General features: G+C 40.2%; 1 protein-coding gene across 1 annotated transcript in view; it reads right to left on the bottom strand.

Annotated features, from left to right (window-relative positions):
- Window positions 1-26,167, bottom strand: part of SYNJ2 (synaptojanin 2) — a 70,998-nt gene that overhangs the window by 6,867 nt on the left and 37,964 nt on the right. The window contains exons 7-22 of the mRNA XM_027689059.1: window positions 25,543-25,639; window positions 22,401-22,573; window positions 21,574-21,655; window positions 21,197-21,346; window positions 20,934-21,099; window positions 18,867-19,058; window positions 16,717-16,798; window positions 15,422-15,562; window positions 12,463-12,655; window positions 10,547-10,705; window positions 10,169-10,325; window positions 7,549-7,666; window positions 5,525-5,743; window positions 4,174-4,252; window positions 2,752-2,920; window positions 2,211-2,360 (exon numbers count right to left, since the gene is read on the bottom strand). Of these exons, the coding sequence (XP_027544860.1) occupies window positions 2,211-2,360; window positions 2,752-2,920; window positions 4,174-4,252; window positions 5,525-5,743; window positions 7,549-7,666; window positions 10,169-10,325; window positions 10,547-10,705; window positions 12,463-12,655; window positions 15,422-15,562; window positions 16,717-16,798; window positions 18,867-19,058; window positions 20,934-21,099; window positions 21,197-21,346; window positions 21,574-21,655; window positions 22,401-22,573; window positions 25,543-25,639 (2,327 nt within the window). The remainder of the gene's footprint in view (window positions 1-2,210; window positions 2,361-2,751; window positions 2,921-4,173; window positions 4,253-5,524; window positions 5,744-7,548; window positions 7,667-10,168; window positions 10,326-10,546; window positions 10,706-12,462; window positions 12,656-15,421; window positions 15,563-16,716; window positions 16,799-18,866; window positions 19,059-20,933; window positions 21,100-21,196; window positions 21,347-21,573; window positions 21,656-22,400; window positions 22,574-25,542; window positions 25,640-26,167) is intronic.

The raw sequence follows: 26,167 nt of genomic DNA, 5'->3' as shown, positions 1-26,167 counted from the left end.
GGCAACCTGCTCTCATTCGAACTGCCATGGCTAATCGTGGCCAATTCCTTGCTCTTCCATCCCAAACACAGGAATTTCATCTGAGGATTAGACACCTTTTCCTGCTCAGGACAACTGTTTTTATGCCAGACAAAAATCTGTCTGAATGGCTCACTCATCACATCTCTGCTTTCCAGCAACATCTCCTAATAGGTACACCTGCCTCAATCTGCTAGACTTTGGCTGCACCTTCCATCACTAAGTAATTACTCAGTCTTTCATCTCGTCTAAGCCTCTCTGACAGCTGTAGAGGGAAGAAGTAAGGATTGCTTTATTGTCCCTGTCTGCTATAGTGAAGATTTTCACTTCAGTCCTCTTGCCCTACCATGGCTGCCCAGCCATGCAGCTCTGTTCTTTAGGGCTCCAAGATTCACTGGGTTTAGTTTTGTCCCTAGTTAGTTTTGGAGGAGATGGGGAAGGAATTGTGTAGCAGCAGTCTCTCATACTTCAGGCATTTTTAAACAAGTTGTTGTTTTTGAGAAAGCTTTGTTCTGCAGGGAATACCGAGCTGCCTCACAGCCTCCTACTCCCACTCAGCAGCGGATGGCATCCAGAGAGACAGAGCCTGTTATCTGCCCAGCCCACCCTCCCTCTTCTCTGCATTTTCAATACTTCTGAGCTGCAGATACGGGCTCATCGGTAGGATCCAAGCAGTCATGCAGGCACCTAGAAGCACGGTTTGAAGTTCTGGCAGTGAAACTGAACATGAAAAAACCAGCCATCACCACCCAATCCCTTCCCCCAAAAGGCTGCTGGCAGAGACATCAATTTCGTGAGGCTATGCCCTTCTCTGACCTCAGAAACACACATACACACTGTTGTGCCTGTCACTGGTTTCCGGCTGTGTCTAACACCAGCTACACAATCATCATACCTTCAATTAGGAGTTACTGAGGCAGAATTGGAAGCTTATGGAGGCATCTGAAATTGCAGACACTTTAAGATGAATTGAATATATCATATTTTGAGTTGTGTGAGATCATGACCCCATCCTGGCCTCCTTCAAACTATACTCCATAATCTCTATTTACTTTGTGATATTTTTTGTGGGGAAGAGTTAGTCTGGGTGACAAGAGTCCCTGCAGTTCTCTGTGGCTTAATGAATCATCACACAGGAGGCCAGAGGTGCTTGGAGGGCAAGGCGCCCTATAATAAAAGTGATTGGCTTCACAGTATTTAATAATGATTCCTTGACTCAGGGCTAGGTTTCTGGGTCTGGCCACGCTGCACCGAGCCTATGACTCAAGACAGGCAAGAAAGCCATAAATCACTGTTGGAAAATCTGTCTATGTAAATGTAGGAATTTCATTTTACCTTTTTGAACTCTACTTCTGACTCAACCTTTGGAGGTATTAAAGTTTTCACTGTTATGTCAGAGGACAAAGCACTTCTGAGAGAATGGAGAATCACAGCTACTGAATCACTTGGTGTCACAATCAAGTGTTTAATATGTAACCCAGCCTGTCAATGCTTGGCCACTAAAGCATGTCTGATCACATTCCACTGGATTAGCTAGTTCTTGGTGCAGTTTTTGTCAGTATTCTCTTCACAGCTTTGTCTTCTCTTTACTGACTCATGTCACAATAATGTGCAAACAAGCCATGTGCCCAAGAAAAAAGTTAACACACTTATGAAGTACTACAAGAATGAATATATATTTTCTGCGAACCTCAGCTTCCTCAGAAATAAATCAAATGGGAACAAAGGAGAAACTTTAGGCCTCTCAAGTAATATGAACAAAACAACCTCCCAGCATACACCTGACTGCTTTAACACTGCTACTACTCAAAGGACAGAGTTGAGCCCATCACTGAATCAAACAGGATTCCTTTGGTTTGATTTTGCACTGGGCCTAAGAAAACAACACACAATACTTGTTGCATTCTCTGGTGCCAAACAATATCAAGTGGATAAAAAGACTTAGTTTCTCATGGCTATAAAACAGCATTTTTCAGCACTCTTGCCTTGCTCTGGGCTAGAGAGAGGGAGAATCTAAGCTTTATTGCTGTTATGCCTGAGGGCCTCAGTTACAGTCACTAACTCAATGGGAGTTGAGCATGAATAGCTACTACAGGAGGACCTAGAATGAAAATAAAAATGAATAGGAAAATACAACAGGAGCGCAAACAACAAACATTCAGGTCTTACTTTAAGGAAGGTAGATACTTTACCTTTATACAGCCGTGGGTTTTGTCCAGATTTGTTTGAAAGAGCTATGGATGCACAATGTCCAGAGCCATCAGACATATCTTCTGCTGTGTCTGCTACTACGTATTGACACAAAGCGTCATCTAAATAATCATCTTCATCCTCTATATCACCTGGATTAAAATATTAGATAAAACAATTAGTGAGCAAATGCAGTCTCTATCTCTCCATACTACCAATTAATTAACCTATACTATCAATTAATTTAATACACAGGCTGGGCAAGATTCTTGTGTAACCAACCCATGTGTTTCATTACAGACAACTGTACCATACACTGAATTTGCTAACATATATCAAAACACTAAATTGATAGGATGATCTAAGTAACAGGTCTCTGCCAAGGCACAGTGCCAGGTCATGACTTTAGTTACAATCCTCTCTTTAAAAAGTGTGGCTTGGTTACAAATCAAGATACAACTGACACTCACACTGTACCTTCCCTGTGCAACCAAAGTCAGCGAAGCAATTTCTCACGACTTTGCTTAGAAACCTGTTGCTTACCTTCTGAGTCATAGTCCAAACTTGAGAAGTCAAAATTTTCTTCCAGAAGATGGGAATTTGCCGTAGGGGACATGGGGACAACACTGTCCCGTTTTCGAGCAATTTCCTCATGAAGGCCCTTTAGCCAGTCTTTAGTCTTGGGCTGAATCTTCACTGTTCTGCCTCTAACCTAATGCAAAAAAAGAATTGTTCCCCTTTGCCAAGCAACTTCACAAAACAAGAACACCTGAACAAAATAAGCAAATGCTGCCTGCTGTACAATTGCTTCAGAAACTGATGCAATTTCAGAAGTTAAATGAAAAGGAAACACTCTTCCTACCCCCATAACCCTGTTTTCAGACTGTAGTAATATTCTTGAAAGAAAATGAACTTCACAGCTCAAAAGCACTGCTGCTGCATTTGGGAAATATTGGAGAGATAGGTGAAACATCAAATATCATCAAAAGGATACTATGATAGTAATATTGGTGTGGGAGATTTCAATTTCTGAGTCAGCAGTTTTAAAACACACAAGAGTTTGTTGCCTGCTGCCATCTCTAAGGAGACTCTCTGACCTGAAAATCTCATATATGGTTGATGTATATGTGAAAGTATATTATTAAACAGGTTAGGACTACTGGTTTCTACATGTGTTGCTCTATAACATTTGGGGTGAAATGTATCCAAGCCAGCAGGATATATTACGACAGGAAAATTAGCTTAAAAAGTTCTCAGCCCAGGTTCCCAGCACCTTCACACACTATGCATATACAATTGTGTTTCAGTCCATGCTATAAATTACATCAATGGCATGAGTCAAATTAAAAGAGAAAACTGCAAATATTAAAGAAGAATGAGAGTTAAATCCATTACTTCAGGGTTGAGTTTACAGGGCAGCCCCACAAACAGTTTTGTCAGCAAAAATGAGGAGGTTGATGAATTGCAGAGTACATGCGTGGGAAGGAAGAGCAGGGGATGAGAAGGTAAACGCCTACTGCTAATGCTGAATTTGCCATGGAGGCCAATGAATCATGTTGTTCCAGCTTGGTAGAAGGAGTTTATTTGATACACTTAAGAGAAACGAAAAATCTCCAAACCACAATCATGAGGATGCTTTGGCAACAGTATAAAGTCACACAGAATCTCAGGAGAACTTCTTCAAGTGCCAGAACAATGACCAAGTCCATGTATCCTGCAGTGGTATCAGAGGCCAGATCCTAAGAACTGCTTAGGAGCTCCATGAAAGGTCACCTCATGCCATCCTGAAACTGAAATACTGCATTGAAAGCCTCAGCAGTGGTGAAAGCTAAGGACTTTGTGAGCACTAACTTCCTTTGAAATAATGCTACTTGATTTACCTAGAAACTCAACTACCTTATTCTAAGCAGCCACTTTTGAGAAATTTGTTATGAAATTATTGTTAAAGGTTTGAGAGAATCTTACTTTGACACCATCTATATCCATAACATGAAGAGCTGACTTGCTGTCTGCAAATGTCACCAGCATTTGACCTCCAATGATCCTAGTGAAAAAAGGCAGAGGAGAAGAAACAGTGCATTTTACTCCACAATTGCATAAAACCCCTAAAGGCAAGTATGATAGTTTTCTATCCTATATAGATATATATCTCATATGATATATAATATATATGTATCATATATATATATATATATGAGATACATATATAGCTATGCATTTGGTTTTAGTTGTATTTTCCTTCACAATTCTATTTTTTGGGGAGGAGTAGGTGATCTGTGAATCCCACTTCTCTCCCATCCTCCCTTGTGTGACCCCAGCACCCTGTCCTTTACTGGATCACCCCTGAAGCAGCAGTACAAACATCCCAGCAGCTGTTGATGGGGCACCCAGTCCAATATCCACACTCCCGCTGTACTAACTTCTATGGCTCTGCATACCCTTCACCTCAGAGGACATGTTCCCAAAGACTAGTATACCACCAAGATCTAAAGCAATTAAAACTAACTAAACCAAAACCACCAAAGCATGTTCTTTTCTTGCTCATTTTCTTCACAAGCAAGGTGATGCTGCTGTTCCTGCAGGGCTGCTTTTGAACCCTCAGTTTATATTGGTACTTCACAAAACTACACAACAACAGGTCATCAGCTTTCTCCATTAATAAATGGATTCAATATAACATAAACAAGTTTCTGGTGGTGTTTCCCAGAGGTCAACTGTTAGGTCTTTTGCCTGTATTTCTCAAAACAGAAGTCTCATAGCTGTGCTGGAGCCCTGTACAGAATCAGTCAGAATGAAATTAAGCTGCTCTGCCACAAGGTATCACACTCTCCCTCTCAAACCCAGCATGTGACAGCACTGCAAGAAGCTGTACTATTACCAAAACAGCAGTAGACCCCCAACAGAAAGGAGACCCAGCCAGGAAATCCGACTGAGTGTGAAAGAGTTGTGGAAGAGAGCAGATCTCCTCAGACGAGGTGAAGCAGGGCCCGAGGACCCACCAGAAACAGAAATGCATGGAAGTGAGGCCTGAATCTAAAGGTGATAATTTACATAAAAGCCTCTGCTTTATGATGCTGTCCTGAATAAAATTCTCTTCCACTCAGCCAAGAGAGCTGTTAGACTATTTCTTTAACAGGTTGTTGTGAGGTATAAGGTATTCAAAACATTTGTATTACATTTCTAATGAAGAATTCAACATGCAGGAAAGGAATTAAACATAGTACCTTCCAAAACAAAGCTAACTCTGTCAGGACAAAAGGGATTTTCTAGTCTGTGCTTTTAATAGATAACATGCCATTTTGGATCCCAAACTTACCTGACCAGAACAACAGTGCCATAATCCTCAAACATTTGCATAAGCTCTGTACGCAAGTCCTCAGGAAATTCATTTTTCTCTTCAGGTGTTGGTGATAGCAGATTTACCACTACTGTGGCATCCAGTGGTCCCTGGAAAGATGACACTTCCCGGAAAACACTCTCACGGGCAGCTTCATTAACCTCCTGAACTTCCACTTCTACAATAGCTAACACTGGCCTACATGAAACAAAGGAAAAATGCTTATTTAAAAATAAGAAATGCTTATATAAATCTAAAGTCTATTTCAAGAAGTAGGGCAGGTAAGCTTCATTTTTCCTGCAGTGGTCGAGATCATGCCTTGAGCACTATTAATTATATTTCCCAGTCCTGCATTACCTGAATGTAACAGTGAGGACACACCATAAAGGATTTTAAATAACAGTTGTATGCAGCACTTTTGGCAAACCCGCAGACTAAAAATACCAGGATACTTCACTCATTATCAAATAGCTGTGTCCCAAAACCTCTATAGATCAGGATGGAAATATATTATTTTCTGTTAGACAAGGTCGCATAAAGATATCTTCTTCCAAAAATTAAGGACAAGGTACTCTAAGTGTATAATGTTTTTATGTAGCAAATATATGTCAATCATTATAAGCTGCCAAGGCTGCAAACTTGCTTCTTGAGCCATTTCTTACAAATTACCTCTCTGTGTGTTAGATCTGAATAAAACTGAGAGAGCTGTCTGAAAGAGTAAAACTCATCTCAGTGGATGCAATCCACATTCTCAGATTTCCACCTGCATGTACACACAGAGCAGTAACTGGAATGGCTGCTCTTATAACTATGTTAAAATTGCTGCCTCCTAGTTTTAATAGACCTGGCTCTTGAATACTCATTACCAGGGCATAAGAAAGCAACAACAGCAAAGCTAGAAAGGGATAGTAAAGGGGAAAAATTTATAGGAAGCATTAACTATTTCCTTAAGCACTGTGAATCATAATGCATTTCCATATGTCACAAAGATATAGCTATGCCCTCTTTCTAGCACAGACTTCGGGACAGAAAACCTGCTGACTGTAATTAAAAAGCAGTATTTGCAACCAAGTTTGCTGAAATAGAAAGCCATGTATAACAGCCATGTTTCACAGATTGCATCCTCAGGGTCCTGTATAATGAGTGCAGTAGTTCCACTGTGCTTTTTGGAACACAGCAATGTCAAAGCCTTGACACAGATAAATTGATTGCAAAAGGCATGTTCTTCCATTGCTGGAAGAATACAGAACAGTCCTTGTATGCAAGAGCACCATGAGAAGCACAGAGACAGCTCCTGGGGGTCAATGAGCACTGCTAGGAGGAACAATATTGTAGCATTTCCACAGGGCATGCAAGGGGTGAGACAAATATTATTCTGAATGCAAGGGACCTTTCAAAGTGTATTTATTACCGAATTTGTTTCTCAGAAGTGAAGCAGAGAACAAGTTTAACAAAGAAAGGTCATTCATATCCCTAAAGAGAAGTTAATGATATGGATCAACCAGAAGCATTGGTGTTTGATTTTTCTTCCTTCTCCCATCTCCATCTTTAAGGGAGGTGCAGAAGACCCACACTTGACTACTGTGAAGAGGTCAAACCTGGCCCTATGTGGCCTGTCTTACACCTGTTCAGGTCACACAGTCCCAACCTCCTCCTCTTCTGCAGGAAGCTGAATGGAAGTCCATCAGAGCAGCTTCCTTAGGTGTCAGAGCTTTCTGAAACCAAGCAACAGAAAGCCCTGTTTTCTACACCTGTTGCTGCAACTTATCCAGTGTTTGTTAAGATCAAAGTGCAATAAAAATAAATACATGACTGTAGATAGTTGCCACCCTGGTATAAAACCCACTATAAGGGGAAAAAACCCCACCAAACAGGTACTGAACACAGAATAAGGGTGTAATTCCTATTATAATTAGACTTGGTCCCTCACTCTGAAGGTATAATTCAGTATGACACAATCTAACCTGGCAGTCCTTTCTCTGATTGTTTGCATAGGACTTTACCTGTGGTCCGATGCTTGCAGCTCCGCTCTCCCATAATACATCAAAGCTCCAGGGGTCCAGGTGTGCCTCACTTTAGTATCACCATTCAGATCACTGTCTAGAAGATTGATCTCTCCAGCTATGCAGGACAAAACATGATTTAAAACTCACTCAAAGCTAGTTTTACTAACAGTTAAACACTATTTTATTAGGATGCTCTTCACAGACCCCAGTAGTGGGAGGTGGGTTTTTTGTGTTCTTGTATATAACATTCCAGGAAGAGCTTGTATCCTAAAAGATTTACAAATTAGGGACTAGAATGAAAAAATACAGAAAGGACTGGGAGTGCAACCAAGACAGCTGATCACTAGAATAAGAAACTTGCAAAATGGTTGACCTGAATGTCACCCAATTAATTACCTGTACTCTCTCTCTTTTCTGGATTGATAGAGTCTTACTAGTATTTTGCCTCCTGTCCCATTACTAAGCATGGAAACTGTACTTGGAAATGACATTGCAAATCTGAATATTACACAGATATCGGAGAAATAATACACAAGAGGTGGGAGAAAGCAAACCCATGCACATCCAGTCTCCAAATACTTCTTTTGCAATGCATTAAGGTGAGAGAAAGTGCTCCAGACATTATGCTAGAGTGAGGTATTCTATTGTTGTTAATAACAGGAAAGTTTTTAGGTCACTGTTTGGGCAAATGGATAACTATCTCTTTTCTGTCGAGTTGAAAATGAGTTAATACGGAATATGGCATTTCTGCCGAATCATTCACACTGGGGCTACATTTTTTTCTCAGAAAGCAAGTAGTCTTTTAGCCTATAACAGTAAGAAGAAGCAACACAAAACAATTAGAGCTGAGAGGCAGAAGAGCCTTGCCACCAGCAGTAAAGGAGAGGAACTCTAGTAGTGAACTAAGAAAAGCTTTGCAGGGCTTGGAAGTTGGGTGAACTGATAAGGGGTCAGTAATATACCCGTGTGAAATAGCTGTGAGAGGCCCACAAGCTCTAAAGAAAGGAACTTGCCTTGACTCTTGCAGACCAGCTAGTTAGATCCTACGTTCTGTGTGTATTCCAAATATTAAAGTCCCCCAGGGGCAAGCTTTGCCATACAAAATAAGGAATATGCATTGAAAATGTGGAAGGGTGTTCCTTCTCTAAAATGAAAACAGACAGCACAAGAGGGCTGTCTTAACTTCCTTATTATGTCTCACACTGCTTTTTTTTCCCAGATTGCATCTCTTATCAATGGCTGAAGCTCCTCATTTTACTTTGTTTTTCATTCCTTAAATAAGAGTGCATAACTGTATCCCATTGACATGTACTCTCTGATTGCCCTATTTTTGCTTTGTAGTTTTTACACTTAACATAATCATGGTATGACTTAAATTCCAAGCAGAAGTTCCCAGGAATGTGAAAAATCACATCTGCAGGGATAGGCCAAATTAATTCTCCAGTGATTACACTTTTAATATGAATTCATTCAAATTTAGAAACATTGGGGGATAGATTTTTCATGGACTGAGAGAATGGTTATGAAAACTGTCCCTGGATATGCAAAGAAATACTTCTTATTTTGTAACTGTAACTTTTGAATAACAAGTGAAAACAGCCTTCTATTGTGCTGGCCACTCATGATCTCAAAGTACTTTGTAAGCAGTAATTAATGAAATCTCCCCCAACTGCCAGCAGAAATATTCCTAAATATTACCAAGACAGAAGAAATTACAGAAAACTGCTTATACATCTACTGAAGACAGCAGTTATAACAATCTAGCCATTATAAGACAGGAACTTCGTGCGCACTAATGATTCTGCTGAAAAACAACAGAATAATTTCAATATTGCTACAGGTGACTTGTTTTCACTTCTTCAGTGAGCTCCCAGCACCTTTTTGATCTGTAGCATGAAGCCTTTTTTCACACACTCAAGAAGAAAGAGCTTTTTCTATCTCTGCAAGTTAATCCAGTGAAACAGAAAGAACATCTGCTTGAGTAAAGCACCATGCACTAATTCTGGATGAATTCTAAAACAACTTTGCAATTACAGAATCACAGGATATGCTGAGTTGGAAGGGACCCACAAGGATCATCAAGTCCAACACTTAGCCCTGCACAGGATCATCCCCAAGAGTCACACCACGTGCCTCAGAGTATTGTCTAAACACTTCTTGAACTCTGTCAGGCTTGGTGCTGTGACCACTGCCCTGGGGAGCCTGTTCCAGTGCCCAACCACCCTCTGGGTGAAGAGCCTTTTTCTACTATCCAACCTAAACCTCCCTTGACACAACTTTAGGCCATTCCCTCGGGTCCTGTCACTGGTCCCCACAGAGAAGAGATCAGTGCCTGCTCCTCCTCTTCCACTCACAAGGAAGTTGTAACTGCAATGAGGTCTCCCCTCAGTCTCCTTTTCTCCAGCTGAACAGACCAAGTGACCTCAGTTGCTCCTCATACGGCTTCCCCTCAAGGCCCTTCATCATCTTTGTTGCCCTCCTTTGGACGGTCTCTAATAGCTTAATATCTTTCTTATACTGCAGGGACTAAACTGCACACATATATCCAAGGTGAGGCTGCACCATTGCAGAGCAAAGTTGGACAATCAGATAAAGAAGGAGGAAAGATCCTACGCACCTGTTTTTTCAAAAGGCAGTTTCTTTCTCCACCAAAGCACTCTGTCAGTCCATGCTGGGGTTCTGCACTTATCACTTGTATCATAAGCCTCTGAGCCAACATCATATTTATATGTTGGTCCAAAATTAATAGTCCCTTCATGGAAGTCTTTAAAAATCTATTAAAATAAATAATATCTCTTTGATTAAGTTACAGATGAGGTAGGTCCCATTCTGAAGTATCAACTTCTTTGGAAACAAATAACATATTGAGTTTTAAACAAAGTGTTACATTCATGTGCTACAAAAAAGGGTCTGAAAACACAACTTCTTTACTCTCTCAAGGAACAAGACCAAGACAACATGCAGGTATTCAAGAAAATTAGATACACTGCCTTACTTTTCCACTGGATTTTTGCTGTTGCAGTTGATCAAATTCCAAAAGTGTCTTCCAATCTTGACGTTTGAGAAAATAAAAGACTTCTTCGTATGTTAGATCAATGCGATAGTTAAAGTCACCACACCAGAAGACATAATCATGTGAGAACATGCTCTGCCCCTAGTTCAGAGGTACAGAATACCGTTAATGTTAAATCACATTCATGAAAATATCTTTAAAATGCACTGAAATGTACAAATCAGTCTCTCTGAATTACTATATAGTAGACCCACTTGTCACATTCTATTTCTTAAAATTCATCTTGTGGTAAAATAGAATGGTTCCTTCACTGTCTTTGGCATCCTGCTGAGCTGAATTTTGTAAACAAGAGTGTCAGACTCTGTCCCTTCTTTCCTGAAGGTATGTCTAAGCTGGAACCCAGCTTTATAGTCACAATTTGGCTGTCAGGAATATTCAAAATATATGTTTGTTTCCCTAACACATTCCACATGCATATATTTACATATTCTAAATATAACAGCAAATGTATTTCTGCTACCAAGGCACATTCAGCAACAAAGCTCCTGAGTAAGAACAAGCTCCAAATTTGATCTTATGTGCACGTCATAGTTTTATAAACGTATTGAAATAAAACGTCAATGAAAATTCACTCCAGTTCTAAATTTAGTATCCTGTCCTCTAACCAGTCTTCCCCCCCCCCCGCCCCCCGACACAGTTAAGCTATAAACCTCCAAACCTGAGAGATTTATCAGGGGAACGTTACGGAGCTCTTGCTGTCACAGCACTAGAGGGCACTCTTTATATGCGTTACACACATAAGGTACGTTTAGCTATTGCAGATGTAAAGGACATCAAATAGTTAATAAGGTATTAGAAGGAAAAACTACCACAAACACAACTTTATGGCCATTTGGAACAGATCGTCTATGCAGGACGTCCAGTCTGTCAGTATTAGCTCCTACATAAAACAACTGATTGATATGCTGCATGTGCCAAGCCTCTAAACCTTGCAAACAACAGGAAGTTAAAATTTTATGCTTTGCAACCTAAATGCCATTTTTTGCTGACTAACCAGAATACAAAAACGGGTCCAATCCCCCCACCCACCCACCTCCAGCTTAGGACCTCTCTGGAGAGGTCCAAGAAAGGAAGTATTGTGGAAATTAAAGCAATCAACATTAAGGGAACCAAAGGAGTACTGCTATCAAATCCCATGGGTTATCTACTGGCCTGAGAGACAAGTTGGAAATAAAAAACTAGGGTGATTGATTTGACACAATTTAGGGGAAAAGTTATTCATACAGACCAATAGTGCCTACTTGCCACACTGAGCAAAGCCAGCAGTTCCTTGACGCTGACACATTCACGAGGACAAAATGAAAGGAATGAAAAGTACCATGTCAGTGACCGAGAACCGGCATATCATACCCAAGCAGGAGCAGCTAAAGCACTGGTGTACTGAATAGCATGGATGGTCTTTCAGGAATTCTCACTAACTAGTGCCAGCAAGAGCTATCAATATCATGCTCTCCAGCTCTAACCAGTCACCTAGATCTTATCCATGACGCCTTACAGATGCGTCAATTAAATTGCACTATTTTGAAAGATTGACTTGAAAACTGTGCATAGCTGAGGACTTTTCAAGCAGTGCAGTAACTCAAATTTTTGAAAGGAGTAATACTTTTGTAAAGCAAGTGCTGTACTGGGTGGTATCTAGTCTCCTGTGAAACAGTTCCTTATTTTATTTTTTTTAACATTTTCTTTACCATTTTCTTTTATTCCCATTCTCTGTGGCACTGAGATGACTTCTTTGATGACCTGTCACCAAATACAGGTGACAGCTGAGGCCAGCTTTCATAATGTAAAGACACCACCTTTACCTCCAATGTTTTTAGCATACATACATCTACACTTACCATCGGGAAGCTGAGTTTCTGTGTGATTTCTTTATAATCTTCATTCCTCTCTTTCACCTGAGTCTGCCCAGCAGTTAAGTGACTGCATATAAAACAGAAACTGGTACTATAGAACTGAAAACGAATGCTCACTGCCCCTTTATTTCCAGCTTTTCCTCCCATTCCTGTTTTCACGGTGTCTATTGCTACATCCCTGGATTTAAAACAAAAACAAAACAGAAAGAGAACAGAGAAAAGGACTGCAGGGACAAACATTCAATTAACTTTGACTGCAACATAAAGAAAAAGCCAGTTTACAATGCCTGTCTTCTCCCCTCCAGAAAGCTTGCTGCTTTTAAGCACATCTTCTAGTTTCTTGATGATATTCACGTACTTATGTTTCAAATTAAGTATAATACAATAGTACAGAAATAAAACTATTTGAAAAGATCTTCCTCCTCTACTTGTCCCTTCCAAACAGACCAGCAAGACCTGATTTCTGAAATACTGGGAATTTCTACAGAATACACTTTTCAAGTTTACCCCTACCATGATCCTTAAAATAATTATAATAACTAAATTTACTGTTATGTTTCCTTTTACTTTTGAACATAGGGGAATCTGCTTTTCAGACATTTAAAAATTTAATTAGTGTTCATATGTATTGGAACCCAACTTCACAGTTCATGATGGATTTTTCATTCAATTAAATAGCAATAGATCATAACCCATAGTTTATTAAATCAGATGTGATAAAATCAGTGATTATTGTATACAACTATTTATATCTAACTCCTAAATGAGTTCTGTACTCATGACAAATTGCTTAGGGTCTCTATGTTGTTAATTACTTAGTATTTCAATGTCATGATTAGCATACACTTTACTACAGAAAGATAACTTCGTAAAGAAGACTACTTGCTCTCAGGATAATTTCTCCCAGATATCCAGCATGGCTGTCTGATCAGATAAGTAAATGATGAGATCATTGCTGTAACCAACCCCAGCACCATGCCTGTACTTCCCAATGAGAAAATTTTACTTTCCAGAGAGAAGTCAAGTAGATCTGGGCTAGAATATTACTGATTTTTAGAAGGGGCATGCAGAAAACTGCCAAGTCTCATTTGAAGTATTCTCAGAAATTCATGATCTAGATGATGCCGGATGTTACAGGTCCTCTCATTTTCTTCTCTCTTCCTCCCCCATCTTTTGTATCTTCTTCTCCCTCTTTAATTTCCTGTCTTTTCCTCACAGTAGGACACCACCAGAAGACACCCTCAGGGAGGTAAAGGAAGAACATCTAAGTTTTCCATGAAACAATGGGATTTAAGCACTCTGAAAGAAGCACATGTTCAGTCTTTTCACTCTAAAGAGTCCTCCCTTCCTGCTGCCTGCCTACCCAACTCCTGATTGATATTCATCTGATTTGCATTCATGGCAAAGGTTATGCTGAGACAACCCACTGTAAATTCACTGCTTGAATTTCATCAATCCTTTCACTGCTGTATAAACTTCAGCCTTTGTCTCACTTTATTTCTCTATTCTCTATCTTATGTCTAAATTTCTTCAATCTCTGTAAGCACAGAAGCCTTTTTTTGCACTTCTGATCATTGTTTTCTTTTTCTATGCAAGAAACAGGTTATGCAAGCATACAGGTTATGTTTGATTATGCTCACGTAACACTTAACAGTGCATTTGCATTAAATGGTGGAACTTAGTCACTAAAATCAAACCCTTCCTTTTTTCTCTTGAGTTTCAAAAGGTTACATCCAATTTTTAGCAGTTTGACAACTGTGACAGAGCCACTGTGCTGTTCTGTTTTTGATTTCCATTTAAACCATGCACTTCCTACTGGATTACTCAAATTTTTTGTAAGCCAGGTGAAAAGTCAAAAAAACTGAGAGAAACACTTCTCCTCTGGACTGCTTCATAGCAAGAAAAAAAGAAATTTTTTTAAATCACATCGAAGAAAGATTACTCGGAAGGCAATGCAAGACCATCAGTTACCTGGTTGCATTCCTCTGCCTGGCCGACAGCACCTGATGTTGCACAAGCTCTGTTCTGATCTTTTCAGTAGATATGAGATCAGAGGGAAGAAAGAGGCAGCTTTTGATATTTTAATCACAAAATGCAGTGGCCAATCAGTGTCTCTAATAGTAGAGAGGACTATTTGAATCATTCTGGGCTTTATGCTCAGACAGATGCCCAAAGATAGTTTTGGCTAATTATTCATTTCCTAACCATTTACACATAGCCTGCATAATTCTTGCCCAAGGCAAAGGCATTTTAATGCAGATATCCCTGTGGCTGGGTAATCTTGGAGGAGTTTGGTCACCCTCCAGGGACATCTGTGCTAGTGAGGATCTGCAGCTCTGCACCCTCCTGACTAGGCACATAGTTCTGGTTCTCTGTGGCATCTGGGAGACAAACACTTAATAGCTCTCAAGACAAATACTCTTTGCTCTCAATTCTATAAAATGTCAGGGGTCAAAATTAGGTCTCTTTTCCCCAACTCTCTTTCCACCTTTTCAACCATCCTTTTCAGATTTGGAACTAAACCTGTTTCCATAAGGAAACAGTAAGGAGAGGGTTAAAAAGTAAAACCTGCCCTTCAGGCAGAGGAAGGCACTTGCCTTCATTCAGTGCACCAAACGTGCTCTCGGACTTACTAGTCCAGGTCATTCCTTTTCCAGAAAGATAGCACCCAAACAAGGTGCTCCACCCTGACTGCCCACCTGGAGCATGCCTGATGATGGACTCCAGACTACTGCCTCCTGGTAACATGTCTCTCTCCCACAAGGACCAGAGACCAAAATCCAGGTCTGCATGACTCTCACCAAGCTGAAAAATCACTCCCATGCTCTCTGGCCACACTCTAACAGCAGGTGTTACTGAAGACACAGGTTGGGTTTTTTTGTGGCAGGGGTGTGGGGAGAAGTTGTTTGGTTGGTTGGTTGGTTTGGTTTAGTTCTTTTTTTACCTGATGAAGGGGACATGATATGGTCGTACAAAGATGAAAAGACAAACACCAACAAGCTGTGCTGATGTCAGCTGAATGTAGCGATGAGTCCTGGAAATAGCTTTTTGAAGCTGCTCTCCCCACATTTTTCTATTTGTTGTACTGGAAAAAACATAAAATCATTTAATGGAATCAAACCACATACAGTCAATAAAATGAACAGATTAACTGTGCCTTAGGTTTACAGACATTCCATTAGGCTGTAGAACTTGAGGTGCTGTAGGATGCATGGCAGAGACAGATAACACCTCCTCCTAAGCTAGCCCAGAGTTAGTAGGGTCAGTGAGCCCAAGAACAGCACACAAATACAATTATCCTGCTCCTGGATGTGTGAGGGATTTTATTTACTGGGTTAGACTAGGGTTAGAAAGATCCATGCTCACAAGACTCTTCATACACCCATTCACTGGAGATAACTGGAAGCTGACTATAGCAGTCATAACTGTAAAAGCAAATATCCATACCAACCTCATGACTTTTAAGATTTCTTGTGCTCACAACCACATCTGTAGACTTAACTTTTTCTTATCTCCAAATTCAACCGATCCATGCAGATATATCACCAGCCCTGCAGCCATACTAAGCACTGCTGTAAGTTGTCATTCCCAGAACAGAGAACTAACTGGCCAGCCTGATGAATCAGCATTGGAAACACTATCCGCAGCGATCCCTCCCCTTCAGATTCAAAAGGACCAGTACACACAACAACCTACTGTACATGCTGACATGCCAAGCTCAGGCTTTGCCTTTAACTCCTTCTCTAGCCATAATTTTCACAAATACAATTAGCCACAGAGACATTTCATTCATTTTAGAGTTTCCACATGAAGGTCAACTGTGTTTGTAGTCACTGAGCACATTTTTCCAACATTAGATAGGGGTTTAAGGACAAGTGCTAAATCAATGTCAAACGTTAGAATTCTTCTCTGCCAACATAAAGACTTAAGAGACTTAGAAAACACAATGTATTCCACCGTACAGAAGTTCACAGAGAAAGATCACTTTCAACACTATCCCAGTGACATTTGTTAATGGGAAACATATTTCCAGCTATGATTACAAGCAACAGACTTGGAAGGAAATATTCTATACATTTGACCATAAAAAAGAACATGGTTGGTTTCTTTGGGGAAGATGCTACTCTTTTTGCCAGGGTTTTGGTTGGTTGGTTGGTTGGGTTTGTTTTGAGTTGTAGGGGTTGGGGAGTTGTTTAGTTGGTTTTGGGTGTTTGTTGTTTGGGTTTTTTTTTTACCTACCTGGCATTTACAATATTGCCTGCACTTAACTCAACCATCTCTTCAAATCCCACTGCAAATATGTCAGGAGGGCAGTTGTCATCTGTTGGCAAGAGGGAAAAGTCATATCAGAATTACTATTTTGTTGTTTCTTGTATTCTAATTTCTGTCAGAGATCCTTCCTGTAGTTCTATCTTGTGCATCCCCTGCCAAGCTATACATATTCATAGCTCCTTTAATCTAATCTCACAAAACAACCCCTGCGGTTCCTCTGAATTTTTTTCCTGTTTTTCTCCCACCAGTTGGTCTCCATCTCTTGCAGGAAGCAGTTCAGAATGGAACATTATATTGTAGCAATGTTAAGATGGGAAAATATTCAATGTTCTCTCACCCTCACTCCACTCATCACTGAAGCCACAATATCTCACTACCCGTCATCTTTACCTGCTTGTCATTTTACCCAACATGCTCTTCCTTTTTGACACTGATTCCTGTGTAACTGAAATTATTGTCCACACACCAGTATGTCACTTCCATCTCAATGCCTTTAGGAAGTTTATCTACTAGTTTAAGGAAGCCTTTGAAGTTTCTTCTTGTCTTCTTTCTTCCAAGTTCTTCTTAGATCACCCACACTTCAGGTTAGGTCACTCTAGAGCACAGTGACCCCTTCCTTCCCCGGCCCAGGCCTGTGGATGTTATCCTGGTAAAACACCAAAGATCAAATGCTCTCATATAATAGAGTGAAGAAAATCTGTTGACCTATCAGGTCTGTCCATTGCCTAAAGGGTTTTTATTTTTTTTTAAACTGTCATATGACCATGGTGACAGTAACTTGATTCAATATGAAGACCTAAATAGTAGACAAACATCAGATCTGACTCAGAAAGCACAAATGGAAAGAAAAGTGAAATATACAGCAACTCTCTGTAGACACAAAGATGAAACTAGCCCATTGACAGCTAGCCTCCTTTATTGGTTTAACATGACAGGTAGTGTCACGTGTATTTCCCATTAATAATTTTGGACAGTTGCCTTTGAATACTTACACATTTGTGTAGGCACTGCACTGATACTAACATGAATGCAGACATTTCCATGGTTGCACCCTAACTCTGCCCATTCATAACTCACTTGTCTTCTAGAAGATGCTTAGACCTATCATGTTATGGCTTCCTGTACCATGTAGTCCTGCTCCTCTGGTTCTCTCAGGGGAAGGCCTGGTAGGGCTAACACACGACAGACTCTCAACAAATTATAATATCATGGGCATAGTCATGTGCTAACACATCTAAAGTGTTTCTGAAACAGATTGGACCAATCAGCTACCTAAGTTGTTCAGACAGTGGTCTGCACCTAATCATATATCACTCAAGTACTAAGGGTTCAAAGAAGACAACTTATATAAGTAGCCAAGGATTTGAGGAATGAATTCCTGACCTTCAAGATTAGGTACAGAACTATCCCCGTGATGCCTGCAGGAAGCTAAATATTCCACCCCAACAACAAGAGCACAGGTTTTGTCACAGTTTTGTAACCACTCGGTTTTTAAGTGACAGAATGCTCACTTTTCATTTACCTTAATAAAAATCTGTAAATCAATTACAATACTTGACCCTGTTGCATAAATAAGAAATTTGGCTGCCAATTTCAGCAAGGTACAAGCACAATAATTTTCTATACTGCTAAAAAAACGGAAATCACCTTTATCATTATAAATCTTTTTGTCTGAAGGCTTTGATAGTAACATTTCCAGAGAAGCTCAGAGTCCAGATTGTACAGATATATTTAGTTCCATATAGACCAAGGAGATGTTCTGATGGCACCTATGCATGCAGCTCCCTCTCATGATAAAGAACAAAGAACAGAGATATGGAAGAAGAAAATAAAATATGGGGTGCAGAATAAGCAGATACATCCCACAATTGACCTGCTGAAGGTTCAAAACAGTCACATGGTATAGACTCAGGAGATACTCTGACTATCAGGAACCCTTCACACACCATTCCGATTCTGCAGGGAGGCAGCACAAGCATGGAGGAACTGATTACTCCCCTAAGAACTGAGAGAAGATACCCTCCAAGATGCACTGCCTTTGAAAGCCTGATCAAATCTTGTGTCCTGACTCACTCGACAGCAAATACTGCTTGTACATTTTGACTGTGAAATCTTACCTTGAAATTCTGAAACTCCTGAGAGCTTGGGAGAATCCAGCAGCCAGTCTGTCAGCTCACTGGTACCAAGGATGTTGCTTCGAAACTGCTTTCCCCCATTCACGTTCCAGGTCCCCGTGGCAACACGAACACGCTTGAAGCTTGTGAATTCAAACTGACGCTCCGACATGGCCTTCAAAATACTTGGAGTTACTGACAAAAGAGGGGAGAGAGAAAGAAAGTGTGTAAAAGAAGAATGTGCTATAAAAGGACAGAAGCCATGCAGACAGCAGCAGCACAGTCACTGTGAAATAATGACATTACCCTAGCAGCAACAACACAAAAGCTAGGGAATAACTTCAATGGTGATAGCTACAAGATAACTGGAGTTGATGTCAGCAATTTCTCTTCCAGAAACCAGGAATCCTTTGAAAGCTTTCAGTGTACATTTTTCTGTGCTTCTTCAAGTAATAAGCAAAAAAATTCTTCTATCACCCATAATCTTTTCAGTTTAGTCTACAGCAATGTCATGGTTTAACTCCATCTGGCAACTAGTGCTTAGTAGTGCTTATCCGAGCCGCTCACTCGCTCCCTGCCCCCGCAGTGAAATGGGGGAGAAAATCACAAGAGTAAAAGTGAGTTGAGATAAAGACAGTTCAATGGGAGAGAAAAGGGGAAAAAAATGATACTGATGATAAAATTAGAAAATGCAAAACAAGTGATGCACAATGCAATTGTTCGCTGCTCCCCAACCAAAGCCCAGCCAGTTCCAAAGCAGTGGTCCCCAGTCAGCTTTACCCCCCCACTTTATATACTAAGCATGACAGCATATGGTAAGGAATATTCCTTTGGCCAGTTGAAGTCAACTGTCCTGGCTGTGTCCACTCTCAACTTCTTGTAGCCCTCCGGCCTTCTGAATGGGAGAGCATGAGAAGCTGAGAAGTCCTGACTTAGTATAAACGCTACTTAGCAACAACTAAAAACGTCAGTGTGTTACCAACATGCCATGGTTTAAACTCAGCCAGCAACTAAGTACCACACACTCACTTGCTCGGTCATTAGTTTCATATTAAATCCCAAACACAACAGTATATCAGAGAGTAGGAAGATAATGAGCTTTATTCTTGATAACAGGACAAGCAATCAAGCACATCACCAGTTATAAATTAAACTGAAGCCTTGAGAAGTTTAGAACACAGAAGGAAAGGCGGAGAGCGGCCTGGAATTTCACCTCAGTCCAAATCTAGCACTATCATGGCTCTCTAGGCTGGTCAGACATCCTCACAGGAAACTGCTATATTCACTTATTTTTGATGAGTATAGAAATTAGCAGTGTGCTTTTGTTGTGTAAGCAACTGAAGTAAACTTAATCTTAACTACCTGACTTGCACTGGCAGTCAGGTACAGAAAAGCTATCTATATTTTCCTTGTGGTCTGCATTATGGAACAAGCCCAGGATTGAAGTGGCGCTGAATGATGCTCTGAAGTAAACTGACCACCCAATACTGCTTGTGGGTGAAATTATCCTATATTTTGCATGTAAATAACTCCTCAGAGAGAGCTGCATTTACTCTAAATTGGTGTAAACAAATGTGTCTACGTTGTGGACTATCAGGGACCTGGAGTAAAGCACAGAATGAACCAAAATAACAACTGAAATGTGCTTCTAAAGATCCAAATGGCTAAAAGCATGTGCAAATAGCAAGGAGAAAAATAAGGAGATAAAAACGCTGAACTCAAGAGACTTCCTCAAGACAAACTCAGGCAGGACCAGACTGGGAATATGGGTATATAGCCCTAAAATCCTTCCCCTTTGGTCCAACTCTTCTAAACTGTCAGAGAATATCACTATAAAATAGCAAACAAACATGCTCAAAAGTTCAAAAGAAAATATGAGAAATAAGCACAGTGGAATTATAACACGCAGAGTTGTGCTATGGTCACAGTGTTGAAAGCAGTGTTTTAAACAATAGATTTGTGGGAAAGTAGCTTATTTATTGATTTTTTTTTCCAAAAGCATACAATTGCTTGTATCTGACAGCTAAATGCAGACACAAAAGAAAAGTGAAGGATTTACACTGGCCTTACCCAGCAGTGCAGTCTGGTCCATGAGCATCTTCCCTTTGTCTGCATATTCCTCCCTGAAGAAGTCACCCATGAGTAGCAACTCAATAGCTTCCTGCTTTACTGCGTCAAAGAAATTTGACTGAATGGTGCGAGACACAGAGCGGGCACCATCCTTGAGCTTCCCAACCTACACCAGACAGGAATCATCAGTGCAAGTGACACTGAAGAGTAAATATGGCAAAACTGTTTATTCATAAGTAAAGAAAGTTGACTTTTTTCTTTACCTTGTTCTTCCCCTCAAGGGCACGACTGCCACTAAATACCCTGCTCAGATTATGACCATTGAGAGTCCACATCTCTTTGTAGGATTCCACAAAGCGCTCAATTATAGATTTAGAGTTCAAACGAAGGCTCTCTAATTGAGCAAGCAGTATCTGGATTAGGTGCAGGAGACAAAAAAAAGACCAAAACAATATTGTTCTTAAATGTGTTTTCGCTCTTTATGCCCAGTTTAAGTATTCTAGTCAGCACCACTCTGTATCATAAAGCTGGCAAGACAGACTTGCACAACTGAGACTTAGGCCCTCTTTCCTGTCTTTCCCATGCAACAAACAATGTATGCAGTACAGGTATTCCACGGAATGTCCTCTGACAAACTCACCTCTAGTGCAACGAAGGACTGTACACTGTTAGTACGATCCAGGCAGTCCAAACAATTCATTCGAAAAGTACCTGTCTGCAGGCTTCAGTAACCAAACACAAGAGGAGGGAGGAAAAAATGGTATATTTTAAAATAACATCTAATTATGAGTTGATTGAAGAAGATCATCAAATTTTCAGCCTGAATATACCCACTCACATTTTGATGCTACGAGCACATTGTGCACAATGTATTTAACACATCTAATTACTTGACTACATCTGCAACACTGTATTAGCAAGTCCATGCACTGGTAAATTTGCAGATTTGAAACAATAGAGATGCAGTTAAGCCAAATAATCCATTTAGCACCAAGAGTGCACTTTGTCTCAAAATTGAATTTCAAGACGGTAATTTACGGTCATATGGGACCCCTGGTGGCCTAGTGGTTAGGATGCGGCACTCTCACCGCTGCGACCCAGGTTCGATTTCAGGTCCCCTGGGCAGATGGAGCTCGTTAGCCCTGTGAGGCCATCCATCTATGAGAAGGTCACTCTAAACAAACCTACGTCCTGAGGACCTCACTGCCATTGTCCAAGCTTGCTTGGCCCCGGCAGATGAACCTTAGGATTAAAGGGTGGGCTCAGTTCAGCGCATGCTGTGTCTCACCTAAAAAAAAATCCATTGCACAGGCTTGAAAGGTAAAAGACCTTTCCCAAAATCTTCGTTTGCGAAGACTGGCCATTATTATTTAATTTACGGTCATGGTACAAACACAGCAAGAAACCTGGGAAGGCCAGGACAAACTGTGCCTGGCTATGCTGGGACGGAGGGGCAGTGACACTCACCGTGGACTTACATGCTCGCCCTTTGTGAAGATTCCAAAGTCTTCCCAATGCAACTTCAGCTGAGGCCCCAGCAAATTTTCCAGTTTCTCAGCTTTCCCACCTTTTGCAAATTGGTGGTAGTCAAAGTTTATCATGGGAGTGTCTTCCGCATGGGAAGAGGCCCATAGCAGTTTCTGTTTAGATAAAGAATGAAGGAAACACATCCTGCTCAAGTCACAGGTAAGGATTGATACCACCATGCTTTTTTCATTACTAAACCCTGCTAATTACATAATTCATAGGGAATTTTGAAAGGCCAGCTGTGAAAAAAGCAGTCGAAGTTCCCCGTTTGTTTTCTTCACAAAAGTAAACCTGACTGTTGGACCCCAATTTCTGCAGGGGAACTCAAACTGTAACTGCAAAATATATATCAGAATTGTGTCTTGGCTAGTGGCAGCCCTGCTGCTACCTCTGTGCATTAGGGTGTACAGCAACAGTGATGCTCTAGGCAGTCTCAGGGAGAGGAAGTAAGATCGGAATTATGTCCCAGGAAATGTACTATAAAATGTTTGCGGTAAACTGCAAAAGTGAAAGAAGAGGCACAAATAGCCTCATTATTTCATCTCCAATTTCAATGACCTCACATGCATTTCTATAATCACCATGAATTTCATTAAGGTATCTGTAATAGATACAACAATAATACATCCTGTTCTCCACAACAAAGCCAGAGAGAACTATTAGATTAACTCTAACAAGCCTTCATCTATTCCTTTCCCTCCTGCACATTCTCACCCCAAGAGATGGATGCTTTTTTCCACTTAGATTGTGACACACACTGGAAAAAGATAATCTGACATTACATTAAAAGTGTACATGCAGCAGCTACACCAGCATAATTGTATCAAGTAAGCCATTAGGCCTTCCTTGCAGAAGCAAATTTAAAGGTAGTGTTTGGAAACAGATGTGTAAAATATATTTCATTAGACTGTTACTGTTGACACCTCAACTTGCCCTTACAGCTGCTGGCACTAGCAGTGCACTTGAGGATGACATTTACCCATTGCCTTGGTGTAAATCATTGTCAGAGTATTTGCAACTCTACATTACAGCACTGCTTTTACTGTAAACATAATTACATTTGTTATAGGGAATGCTTACGGGAGGAACAGCGTTACTGGGAACAATATTGATTTTTGGTCTGGTAACAGCTGATTCAGGTAACAGATGCTGCATAAATGAACGGTAACGGTGCTATTCTGATCAAGAGAACCCAGCAGTAGTAATCACAAGAATATTTTGAACCAACACTTTCAACAATTACTAAGGCTGAAACAAGAGTTGAGAGAAGAGGAAGGAAAAAAAGCAAAAGAAAGGTGGAGAAACAAAGAAATAAACTAATGACAGGAGACAAGCTTGCATTCCTAATCATATCTCTACAAAGAACTTTATTTTTAATTCAAGCCCTTTAAAATCAACAAAGCAAAAATTAACTCTATATTCTTTCCTAACATCAAATTCTTAAAACACAAAGGAAGGTAAAAAAATGACCAAGAGGGAGTAATTTTGAATGACTACAAAACTTTGGTTTTCAGTGCTGTCAATCTAAATTCTTTCAGTTCACAGGGTACTTTTTTTAAACAAGCAAAAAGTTTAACAATTTAAACAAAATAGGTCCTTATTTAAATTAAATTAACAAATGTAAGGTCTTTATTTTAGAGATGACCTATTTCTGACCTAACTTCTGGTTGCATGATACTGGCCAGAACATGATTTTCAAGACTGTGAGAGTTTGAGAAAATATCAGTATTAAATTCACAAGAAATGTCATATTTGTATCTTCCTTCAGAAGTGATTATCTCTTACCATTAAATCTCAGTGCGTTTTGCAAAACAAGCTAGAAAAACTATTTTAAAGGGAGGGAAAACAAAAGACTACAGAGGCTTGTCTGTGTCATGCAGAAATTCAGTAAGAGGCTGAAAACAGAAGCTAGGACCAGACTTCACTTCTGTGTCTTTGTCATTGCCTTGCAAGCTTTAGTCATAATCACTTTCTCTTGCCATATTCTGTCCAGGAGGAAACTTTCACTTTGCCACTTTTCACTGGGAAAGCAGATAGTCCTTCTCAGCTATTTTGCAGGAGGAGGAAATGGCCAGACAGAAAAACTGACAAAAAACTTGACACTCCTTTTGTCTCAGGTACATTATTCCAAGAGAGAGGGAAAGAAATCAGGCCCCATCATTTAACTACAATTTTTATTTTGCTTATTTTCACACAGTAAACAATTCAATTCAGAACTACTGGTATCATTCTTTACCAATAATAAATACCCAGCACTTACTACAGGTGTGTACTTAAACCATATCTTATGATTAGTTTTAGGAACATATACTCCGAAGTATTTATGTCAGATTGCTAAAGCAACAGGTACTCAGGAGGCAGATTTCCATCAGAACCCAGCAGATTCAGGCAGCTATTGCACTGCTGCAAATCCCACTCAGTGCCAACCTGTGACTTTAAGTTCATAACTGTTTTAAAAATCTAACCATGAGAATAATACAGTAGAACTCAGCACAGCTTTTATTCTACAAGGTCTGACATCCTTGCTTTCAGGTATTAAATGTGCCTAGGGACACCTAGGGACCAGGAAGTTCTCTCTCCATACACCAAACTGTCTTCTGGTGCTCAGGCAGACAAATCCCAACACAATCAGTGCAAGATAGCTACTTCCCATTACTGTCAGAGCAAGACAGCTTAGTGATGCTAAGTACCTATTCTCAGTGAGCAAGGCTCAGGGCCTGGCCCCCAAGCAGTTCTGGCAAATTCTCAAGGCACCTGACTGCATAGGTGGCTACATACTCTGCCAAAGCTGACCAGGATTCATTTTTGCAAAGGTGAACTACTCTTAAGAGTATTAGGACAATTTCTTTTAAAGTTTGATTAAAGAAAATGTACATAAATATATGAAGAAGTAAGCAGAAAGGAAGGGCTGGAAATTAAGCCATGAGACTAAGAAGCACTATTCTCTCAGTCTGTAATGTAATAAAGAGTTAACATAATTTCTTTAGATATAGTATTCATCACATCCTGGGCCAGAAGGGAAACAGAAGAACATGGAGGCTCAAGGGAAATCAGTAGTTAAAAAGAAAATTATTGCTTTTACCTTAAAAGCTCTGTTGAGCACCTCCTCTCCTCCTCTGCTTCCCAACAGGTTAACGATCACTTGTTTTCCATACTGCTCTTTGAGAAGCATCATATGCCTACAGCAAAAGTAACCATAATAGGTACTAAACAAAACCATGTTATGTTGCCTACTACCATTTTCAAAATACACAAGTAGAGATCAGTGGTTGTTTCATCCAGCAGAAAGTTTCAGCCACATCATCTACAGAAATCTCCCTTAGTTTCCTTGCAATCAATTATTAAAGTATAAATGTTGAAAGTATGCAATTAAGGGATACAGTATTTTGTACTGTACATAGAGAAAGAAGCATCTTAGGAAAGAGGCCTCAGATCTTTTATGTCACTTTTAGCTTTGACATTGCCCTTTGTACGCTCCCACCTCTTGGCTGTCAGCCTGGGAACTACACAGGAAATACAAGAGAGGAAAATGTATTACACTTCAACAGGAATTGCCAAGCATCTCACAGGGCTGAGACTAAGAGTTAGCAGCAGCAATGGGGGCTAGGACTCCAGTGCCAAGGCCAGAGAGGCACAAACACACGTCATAGGTCAAACATCTCTGAGCTACTACAGCACTGAGACATTCACCTCAACTTAATTAAATC

This window comes from Neopelma chrysocephalum, unplaced genomic scaffold, assembly GCF_003984885.1.
Source record: "Neopelma chrysocephalum unplaced genomic scaffold, ASM398488v2 Primary Assembly neopelma1_23, whole genome shotgun sequence".
NCBI lineage: Eukaryota > Metazoa > Chordata > Aves > Passeriformes > Pipridae > Neopelma > Neopelma chrysocephalum.
This window is presented reverse-complemented; position numbering and strand designations above follow the sequence as displayed.